Here is a 10,603-nt window from a genome sequence, read left to right on the forward strand (position 1 = left end):
ATAGATAAATTCGGTTTTTTTGGTAATCTCCTTGAAGGTAGGAGTTTGTAAGCTGGGGTGAGCAGAGCCGCAAGGGGTTCTTGGATAGGATTCAGGGCATCTGTGAACTTAAATGAGAAAAAAAATCCCATCTCCTCTTCACGAACCACTAAAATTAGGCATTTTCTTCTATTCTAATGCAGGCCATCAAACGACAGCATCATCAGCAGTTCCTGTGACTTTGTCTCTAATAGAAATCACAGATGTTTTCACATTACATTAAGAGTTGTAATAAATACCTTTCGGCGGTGACGACCTGCCCATGAGAACATGCCCCTTGTGAAGGACCTCCTGCACCCGTCCCCGGAGGAGGAGAAGAGGAAGCACAAGAAGAAGCGCCTGGTGCAGAGCCCCAACTCCTACTTCATGGACGTGAAGTGCCCGGGGTGCTACAAAATCACCACCGTGTTCAGCCGCGCGCAGACGGTGGTGCTGCGTGTGGGCTGCTCTACTGTCCTGTGCCAGCCAACAGGAGGAAAAGCAAGGCTCACAGAAGGATGCTCCTTCAGACGGAAGCAGCACTAAACGCACCCTGAGTCAACATGAGTGGGGAACTATCCCAATAAACAGATTTTGGATTAAAAAAAAAAAAGAGTTGTAATAAATAAAAACATTAAAAACATTTTTTAAAGGGGCGCCTGGGTGGCTCAGTTGGTTGAGCGTCCGACTTCGGCTCATGTCACGATCTCGCAGGTCATGAGTTTGAGCCCCGCATGGGGCTCTGTGCTGACAGCTCAGAGCCTGGAGCCTGTTTCAGATTATGTGTCTCCCTCTCTTCTCTCTGCCTCTCCCCAGCTCATGCTCTGCCCCTCTCTCTCTCAAAAATAAAGACATTAAAAAATTTAAAAAAAGAGTTGTTGTAGATTTCAAAATATTGTTTATCCTTGTAACTATGGTAGTTATTAGGCTTGCTGTTAGACATTCCTTTTTAACGCATTTATAAAGGAGCAGGTGTTCCTATATCATAATTTTTTTAAATTGAAAATTACATTTCTTTTGTAATCCTGTGTATTTTATTTTGTGTATTTAAAAATATTATTGTGGGCGTACCTGGGTGGCTCAGTAGGTTGAGCGTCTGACTCTTGATCTTGGCTCAAGTTGTGATTCCAGGGTTGCAGAGTTAAGCCCTGTGTCGGTGGCTCTGTGCTGACAGCACGGAGCCTGCTTAGGATTCTCTCTCTCTCTCTCTCTCTCTCTCTCTCTCTCTCTCTGTCTAAATAAATAAATAAACTCTAAAAAAAATTATTCTGAGAAGGGGTTCATAGGGTTCAACAGACTAAAAAAACAGCCCATAGCAAAAAACATGCTAAGAAGCCCATTCTAATGTCTTCTATTTTAGAAGCAGGGTCTCCAAACTTCAGCACTGTTGGCATTTTAGGATGGATAATTCCTCCATATGGGGAACAGTCTTCACATCGTAGGATGGTCAGCGACTTTGTCCCGCTGTATGCTAGTAGCTTCTGACTGCGTGATAGTCAAAAGCATTGTCACTTGGGGGGCAAACGTGACCCTGGCCAAGAACCGCTAATGTGAAGTAGGGCTAGGAGCGAGAGGTGGAAGGTGACTGGCTCGGAGGTCTGATCAGACAGAGGGTTTAAAGCGGAGGCAGCAGAGGATGGCAGAGGCATCTGACAAAAGAAATGTGTAGTGGAGCGATGCTGACAGACCAGGTGAATTCGGCAGCTAGCCCACAGATGAGAGAAGGAGGTTCTCTATTTGCTCTTTTCTGCTTGACATGCCTGATGAATAGGATTCAAAGACAGAGAGTGTAGCATCAACAGTATTCGTGCAGTAGAGGCTACTTAAAAACGAGAGCTACCTACACAATGTCCAAAGAACTGTTTCTCCCACCAGTGCCCCCTACACCAACATGTCAACACAATGGTTGGGATATACACCATGTCCAGACAAAAGGATAATGAGAACGTTTAGAGCCTAAAAATAACTGTTACTGCCCTTTGTTCTGCTACTGTATGTAGAAGAGAATATTCTGGATTTGCATGCATGAAGGGGCTGCTATTCTGAGAAAATCTGAGCCCAGTAGGCATGGATACAAAGGATAGGAAGCACCCTTGATTCGGCAATTTGACTCCTAGATATTTACCCAAGAGAAATGAAAAAAATATATATACATATATATATATATATATCCACATAAAGACTTGTCCAAGAGTATTGATAGCAGCTTTATTCATAATAGCCCCAAACTGGAAAGGATTCCAAAGTCCACCAACAGTAGAATATGCTGGAATACTATAAATGAAATATTACTGAGCAATAAAAAAGAATATGCAGTGGCATGAATGAAACTCAAAAACATGCTGAATAAAAGCCTTACACAAAGGTGGACCTACGGATTGTATGATTCGTTTATTTGGAGTTTTGAACAAAATAGAGTGATTAAAAAAAATCAGAATAGTGTCTGACTCGATGGGGGTAAGGAAGAGGATTGATTAAGGGGACAGGGAGATTTTCCTGGGGTGATAATAATGTTCTCTCTCCTGATGGGGAGTTGGGGCACACGGTTGCATGCAGCTGCCCAAACTCACCAAATTGCGCACTCAGACTTGTGTATTTCACCGTATGTAAATGATACTAGAGGGACAGATGGGAAGAGGGAAAAGAAAAAAAAGAGAACTGTAAGTAAAAATTGAACTCCTGGTTAATGAAATACATGCTACAATGTTTGAAATGAACTGATATCTACAATACTCTGAAATAGAGTTTAAAGTGTGCAGTTAAAAAAAAATGGATTGATGGATAATGAGGTGGTTCAAACAGAAAAGCTAACTGCAGATTCTAGGCGGTGAGTGTGGTTCGTGCGCTATTCTTCCAGCTTTTCTGCAGCTTGAAAAATTCTCATTCTGAAGGACGTGAAGGTGTGTAGGTAAACGTCTTTTTGCCTTCTGAAGTATTTCATTCATCTTTGGGCAAGGAAAGTACTCTGAAACAAGCAAAGCATTTCATTTGGTTCTTGCCCTACTTCAACAAATGGATCCTAGAATGTCACAGGCATCGGCTCCATCCAGTGACAAGCAGCTTCGATCACTACTACATGGCCACCACGGCTCACGAGGCTGTCCCAGGTGCTGCACTAATCACTTTACACTTGTTCTCTTCACGTAGAGATGCTAATGGCGCCCTTGACTGCTTAACAAAAAGCTCTGGGCTGAGTCACATCCTCAGAAGCTGCAGACAGCCTTGGACTAGAACAAGCAGATGTCCGAGAGGAGGATAACATCTGTGACGGCAGGTATTTTTAGGAGAATGTATTATTTAAATACGTTACGAAGCCATGGCACGGTGTGTGTGTGTATGTTTTGGGTATAGTGAGCTCAAGGGAGAGAAGAAGATGCACAGTGTAAGTCATAAAAAGGAACAGTAGCCTTAATCCAATTTCGACAGAGAAACAAACCTTCCTTTTCGCTCTTTTTTTTTTTCTCTTAAGCTCATTCCCGATGTCATAGGATATCGTCACCTGGCAAAGTGGTGTGACAAAAGCTGCCTGGATTGGACACCCCCAGCTCTTCTGTGGCTTTCCTTTCTCAATAAACCTTTGACAAAGGTCGCGTTTTTGGTTGTTTGGTCTAAGTGTTTCTCGCTCGGTAGAGTGATTCAGCGTCTCTGAGTCACTAAATAAGTGGTTTCAGTGAAGCTTTTTGGAATCTACTTCCCTAAAGGCTGCTTGGTGGTGGGCCTGGGATTGGTTTGGTTTTGTGTGAAACTGGTAAATAAACAATGTAATTACCAGGCTGCCTAGTCCTCGTGACTCCCGATACCTGCAGAGCCACCCATGTGAGGAGAGGGCAGGGCTGTTACCTTCAACTAAGACTGACAAAAGGCCAAGGCACTAACGTGGCAGAAGGTGGATTTGAACTAACGAGACCTTAGGAGCCCTGGAGCAGTTGTGATAGCACCAAAAAGAATCTATGAAACTGGTATGTACTAGGAATAAAACAATAAACCAGCCTGGAACCAAGACAGGCCAATCTCTGATCTCCTTTATGCTGAGCCATGGCTAGAGGCCATATTCAAACCTGATCCATGAAACGGTGCCCATGAACACTGGCCACGTGTAGGGGGAACGCATCCCAGAATTGGACTAGAGAGAGCAACCCCATGCCGAACCACTTCAGATAGATCTGTTCCATTCACTTCATTTTTGTGGACCCTCCAGTGCTGTCATTACGGAGAGAGGCACGGTTCTTTGTAAAGCCAGGCCAAACAATCTATTCTTTTTTTTTTTTTTTAATTTTTTTAATGTTTATTTATTTTTGACAGAGAGAGAGACAGAGCATGAGCAGGAGAGGGGCAGAGAGAGAGGGAGACACAGAATCCGAAGCAGGCTCTAGGCTCCGAGCTGTCAGCACAGAGCCTGACGCGGGGCTCGAACTCACGGACCGCGAGATCATGACCTGAGCCGGAGTTGGACACTCAATGGACTGAGCCACCCAGGCACCCCAACCAAACAATCTATCTTGACTGAAGTGTAAACCAAGCATTTTCTGCCCGTCTTGTTGGACTAATACAGAAGCATTTCAGAAAACAACTCAATTAGTGATATCCAGGTTCCAAAAAGCAGCAGATAGACTTTGAGAGTTAAGAGGACTGAGGAGGAAAAGAAATTTTGGCTCATTCCCTAACACAAATTGTATATAATCAGCAAATAAGCAGGGAGTTTTCATTGGTTTAGAATTCATTTGGGACTTAATTCCAATAAAGATGATGTGATGACATTTAAAAGCGTGGATGAAACTAGATACACAGGAAAACTGAAGGTGACTTTGGTGGAGAATATAAAATATAAGATAGTATACAAAATAATAAAATATTCACTTCTCAGGTGGCTTTTATGAGTTGCTGACTCAATACATCTGTACAGTTTTGACCATCTATACTAGTGACTTTTTTGTCTTACTTTTACATGCACAGTGTTCTGTTTAAAAACAAAATTTTTTTCAATATTTATTTCTGAGAGAGAGAGTGAGCGTGAGCGCATGGGTGGGGGAGGGGCAGAGAGAGGGAGGCACCAAATCCCAAGCAGGCTCCAGGCTCCTAGCTGTCAGCACAGAGCCCGACACGGGGCTCCAACCCAAGAACTGTGAGACCATGACCTGAGTTGAAGCTGGACATTTAATCAACTGAGCTGCCCAGGTGCCCCTGTTTTTTTGTTTCTTAAAAATAGAACCATCTCTTGGCACCAACTTCTCGGCCATTCTCCCAGGAGAAGAAACAAAAACGTTGAATGACTCACCATCTGAGCAGAGAGGGAGCATCTCCCAAACTGCTTGCGTACTCCTCCCCCCGCCCCCACCACACACAAAAGACCTGCCCTCACAGATGCCTGACCACGGGCTGCAGGCACAGTCCATCTGAGCAGGACACTGCTGACCCGCCCTTGTGTGCTCTGTGCCTTCAAGGTGAAATGCTGGTCTCACCGGGTTAGAAGAAAAATCCAGAAACTCTCTTCTCCGCTAACATCTCCGTCTTTGGTATCTGGGTATGGGGTTGATCAGAGGAATGCTGAATGTTGCATTTTTGCTTACTTCTGGTTTTTTGTTTTTTTTTTTATAGGGTTACTAATAAGTCTGAGTAACAAAAATCTTGCCACTGCGTGTACTGGGAGAGAGCTGATGACGGAAACATTTCAGGATGACTCTTCACGACACAGGAACACCAGACCTTGGATGTGGTGTAGGGGTGGATGCTCAATGATGGTTCGAGCTCTAGAAGAGAACTTTAAGGCTCTGGGGTTGTTGTAGGCCAGTTCGTATGTGGGCAATTTGTATGTTACATCTATAACCCTCAGTGCCGCAGAATGCAACTGTATTGGGAAAAGAGACCTTTAGAGAGGTGATTAAGGTAAAATGAGATGCTTAGGGTGGGCCTTAATCCAATCAGACTGGTGTCCTTATTAGAAGAGACTGGGACACAGACAAGCCGACTGAGGGATGAGCCTGTGCAGAGGCAGCAACAGGCTGCCACAGAGGCATCAGGAGAAGCAAAGCTGCCCACAACCTGATCTCTGACTTCCAGCCTCCAGAACCCCGAGAAAAGAAATCTGTCACTTAAGTCACTCAGTCTGTGATGTTTTATTCTGGCAGCCCTGGAAGTCTAATACAGGGGTTTCACACACACAAAAAAATGTGAAGAATATTTGGAATTGTTCAAAGTAAAAGCCCACGTAGGCTAACTCAATTGTCTGAACTACATTCCTAGGAAGTTTAGTAACTGAACAGGGGGATTCTGAGTCAGATGAATGTGGGACATGCTGGCTTAGTTGCAGAACTCTGCAGAACTGTTGCAGAACTTCTCAGAGCCTTTCATGTGCTGATTCACACATTGGTAGGATTCATTGGATCTGTGTGTCATCCTTGACACCTGTCTTTCCCCCACATTTGATTTCCAATCCATCGCCAATTCCCGATGACTGTATCTTGAACAGAAATATTTCTTGAACTAGTTCACTTCTCTCTACTGAACTGCCACTGAAGCCTGGACCAAACTTCCCAGGTCTCTTGCTCAGTCCACTGTAAAGCTTCCTCACTGGTCTGCCCACACTGGAGGGTACTCTCCCACATGTTCTCCACAAATCCCACCAGAGTAGTCCATGCCAAGCACAGGCAGGATCATGCCAGCTCCCTGATTTTAAAGATGTTTGGGTAGCTTCCCATTGTTCCTAAGATGAGAGAGGACTAAATTCCTACTCATATCTTCAAGCTTCTCTTGAACCATCCTCCTTTCTGGGTTCCATATTCACAGCTCTTCTTTTAGACCCACATTATTTTGCGCCTGCTGTACCTTCTTCCTGGCCAACTCCCCTTATCTTCCTCCAGAAGCTTCTTTCACTTCCCTCCTTTATTGGATCAAATCCCTCTACTACTGAGTTACATTGCACTTGTCACTATTGAAAGTTTGCATTTGTGTGATTACTTGGTTAATACCTGAATCTCCCTCTTCTAAACTACAAACTCTGAATTTGTGGACCATCCTTTGTGAAATATCCAGTTAGTTTATTGATCAAGGTTTGGGAAGTACATATCTGAAATTCTGTGGCAGGAACTTTTATGCAGAAAGTGAGCAGGGTTACAGACAGAAGTCTTGGGTCCTTAGAAACATGTAGTTATTTGCTGAAATTTAGCATCCTTTGAAATAAACCATTGGAGAAGCTGAACATAGAGAGGATATGACATTGGGGCTCAGTTCTGGAGATACACATAAGTGTGTAACTTTTTAAAATTTTGTAACAAAAGATTTGTATTTAGAACACACACATATCAGGGCACCTGGGTGGCTCAGTCGGTTAAGTGTCCCACTTCAGCTCAGGTCACGATCTCACGGTTCATGAGTTCGAGCCCCGTGTCGGGTTCTGTACTGACAGCTCAGAGCCTGGAGCCTGCTTTGGATTTTATGTCTCCCTCTCTCTCTGCCCCTCCCCCACTTGTGCTCTGTCTCTCTCTCTGCCCCTCCCCCACTTGTGCTCTGTCTCTCTCTGCCTCTCAAAAATAAATAAACGTTAAAAAAAAGTTTTTTTTTTTTTTAAAAACAACATACGCAGATCATCTAACGAACCAAACATTTGTACCTAGAGCTCTTGCATTCCATAAGATGACGAACTCAGTAAAAAATGGGCAAATATGAACTGACTCATCCCAATACATGTAGAACAGCCATGAACAGAAACCATCCCAGGGGCACGTGATGCCAACGAAGGACCGAACTCATGCCTCGGCCTAAATGGCCTTTGAAGCGACACAAACAGCCCAACAGGAGGAGCGTGTCATAACTACTCCTTGTGGAGAAAACAGGCCAGAAGATCCGCCGGCTTACTACCCCTTAACGACTGGATTTCTCACAACTGTGTGCAGGTGTACCCCACGGGGAAGTTTCACGATATCGGAAAATTCACGGATATCCACTAGGTGTGGAGCTTTTTGTTCTTAAACTTTTGATTTTGAAATGTTTCAAATCTGTAGAAGGCCTGGAAGACTGCTACAAATGAAGAGCCACCTCACCACCTTTCAGCAGCCTGCCTCGTGTTTTGGTTTCGCTCTAAACAAGCTGCTTTTTCTTGCTTTCCTGTGGACAGGGCGATTCTGACCGTGCCTCCAGAAAGATAGGAAGGACTGCGTGATTGGATCACAAATGCCCACACTGCAGGAACGCCCCCCCAGGCCCACTGGCAAATAGTTCATCAAGAAATATTTAGGGCTTGACCTTAAATAAAGTGCTATGAGAGAGAAAAAGACATTTATGGGATATAACTTTAAGAAAAAAATTTATAACCATTTGAGAAAATAAAGCACTTTCCTGTAAAAGAATAACCAGCAATAAAAATATTAGATAAGCCTTGAGTGAGGGGGACATAGAAAGTGCTGACAGAGTTAGGATAAGATTGTTTCTAGTTATGTTTCTTCGTGGAAATGGATTCCCTATGGAAAGCAGTACATCTTTCTGATTAACGATCAGTTAATTTCCTCGTACTAAAAGACCAACTCAGGATAGTAATTTCAGAAGGCAAATTACAAATAAGTATTACAAATACTTATTTGTTCTGTTCTACTGTGAACAAACAGAAGTGTAAGAGGGCTGATGCCTTATCTGAACAATATTTACAATTATTTTAGGTCTTTACTGGAAGGACGATTCAAAGGTAGGGGAAGTTATTTGTTCCACGAAGGGCTAACCTTAGTTTGGTGGACTTAAGGCAAATAATTAACCCATTCTTCCCTCCTGACAAAGAATGGGCTACTATATTCCCCTGATGTATTAGGTCAGCCCCATGCCAAGAGCCTGCTGTGGGGACGGCGTAATTCCCAGTGTCTCCTAGGCCTGGAGATCTCAGCAGTATTTCCCTTGGAGCCCATTATTTCCAGAGGTCTGCATCTAGGGCTTAGAGAAATCAGAAGCAAGTAAATACGGAGTAAGATCACAACCTGGTACAAATGTTAATAATATACAAAGAAAAATTCTGTATGAATCGTGGGGTGGGGTGGGGGAGCTCTCTAATGGCTGTGCAAAATTAGCGGGGTGTGTTTTTAAATTAATACAGACGGTCACTGCATTTGGGCATCGTGTAACGTAGACTGGAAATTCGCCTTCAGAAGGATGGGGTTTTCAGGTTCAAGTGATCATTTTCGAGAAGGTTCTGTCAAAACGTCGTTCATGTAAGTACATGGTGTGAGAACTGGGACCTCTAAAACCTAAGTTCTAGATTACATTTTCCAACCTGGAAAGGGCTCAGGAAGGAATATTGTTCTCAAGAGTCACAAGGTTACCTGTTTTCTTTAATTTATGCTTTCACCTCCTTCTTTTCTGAGTTTTTCCTCAGTGTGTTTTTCCTCCAGAGTTTTTCCTCAGTGTGTTTTTCCTCCGTTTTACAATCCGGAGATAAACAAAACTATTTCTTAAACAAAGACCAAAGTTGAAGCTTCTCACTTTTAAACTGCTGCTGTGGGCTAGAAAGATTATCAAAAGCTACTGGCAAGTCAAAGCCCACGGATTGCTGGACACATCTCTGATGGGGGTACTTAACACGTCTACTACCTGTACTCTAAAAACTTTTAAACGTCCAAGCTTACTGAAATGACTTAGCAGTCTGTTACTTTATTACCCTTTAACCGTTGTGTTGAGATATAATTCACATACCTTACCATTCTCCTACTTGTTGTGTACAATTCAATCATTTTTAGTATATTCACAGAGCTGTACAGCCATCGCCGCAATTGATTTCAGGACATTCTGTACCCTTTGGTCATGAACTCCCAATCCACTATTTTCCTCAATCCGAGGCAATCACTAATCCACTTTTGTTTATTCTGGACCTTTCACATAAATGGAATTGTATAGTATGTGGCCTTTTCTGTCTGGCTTCCGTCACTTCCCTTGATATTTTCAAGGTTCATCCACCTGTAGCATGTATCAGTTCTTCATTCCTTTAGTCTGCTAAATGGATGTCTCCCATTTTATTTGCCCATTCATCAGTCAATGGACATTTGGGTTGTTTCTACTTTTCGGCTATTATGAATAATGCTGCTATGAGCATTCATGTTCAAGTTTTTGCGTGGACTTAGGTTTTCATTTTTCTTGGGTGTATGCCTAGGAATGGAATTTCTGGGTAATACAGTTAATTCTACGTTCCTTAAAAGAGGAAGTGCCAGACTGTTTTCCAAACTGGATGCGTCATTTCACATTCCCACCAGCAGTATATGAAGGTTCTCATTTGCCTGTATCCTGGCAAACACCTGTTATTGCCCATCTTCTTGATTGTGTAGCCATTCTCACCAGTGGCGATTATAAAGTGGTACACTTCATTATTTTTGACATGTGCTTTTAAGAATTGTTTTCTGATTACTGAAGTCATACAAGCTAACAGTCATAATTTCTTCATGTGCATGTGATGATTTGATTCCCAGCTTCTAGGCCAAAAATAATACCACTTACGTGTTGGCACAATTATGATCCTCATTTTACAAAGAGATGGGAGGCTCAGGGATGTTAAGAAGTTCTAAAGCTGGGATTGCACCCAGGTGCTTTTCACCACAGCGTTAGCCTGTTTTCATGG

General features: G+C 43.1%; 1 protein-coding gene across 1 annotated transcript; it reads left to right on the plus strand.

Annotated features, from left to right (window-relative positions):
• Nucleotides 1–258: 258 nt before the first annotated feature.
• LOC121037062 (40S ribosomal protein S27-like) lies at nt 259–618 on the plus strand. The gene has a single exon (XM_040486046.1). It carries the CDS (start codon nt 310–312, stop codon nt 562–564), a length of 255 nt encoding a protein of 84 aa, XP_040341980.1. The 5' UTR covers nt 259–309; the 3' UTR covers nt 565–618.
• The last annotated feature ends 9,985 nt before the right edge of the window (nt 619–10,603 follow it).

Source organism: Herpailurus yagouaroundi, unplaced genomic scaffold (assembly GCF_014898765.1).
Source record: "Herpailurus yagouaroundi ecotype Mexico unplaced genomic scaffold, PumYag 28, whole genome shotgun sequence".
NCBI classification, from domain to species: domain Eukaryota; kingdom Metazoa; phylum Chordata; class Mammalia; order Carnivora; family Felidae; genus Herpailurus; species Herpailurus yagouaroundi.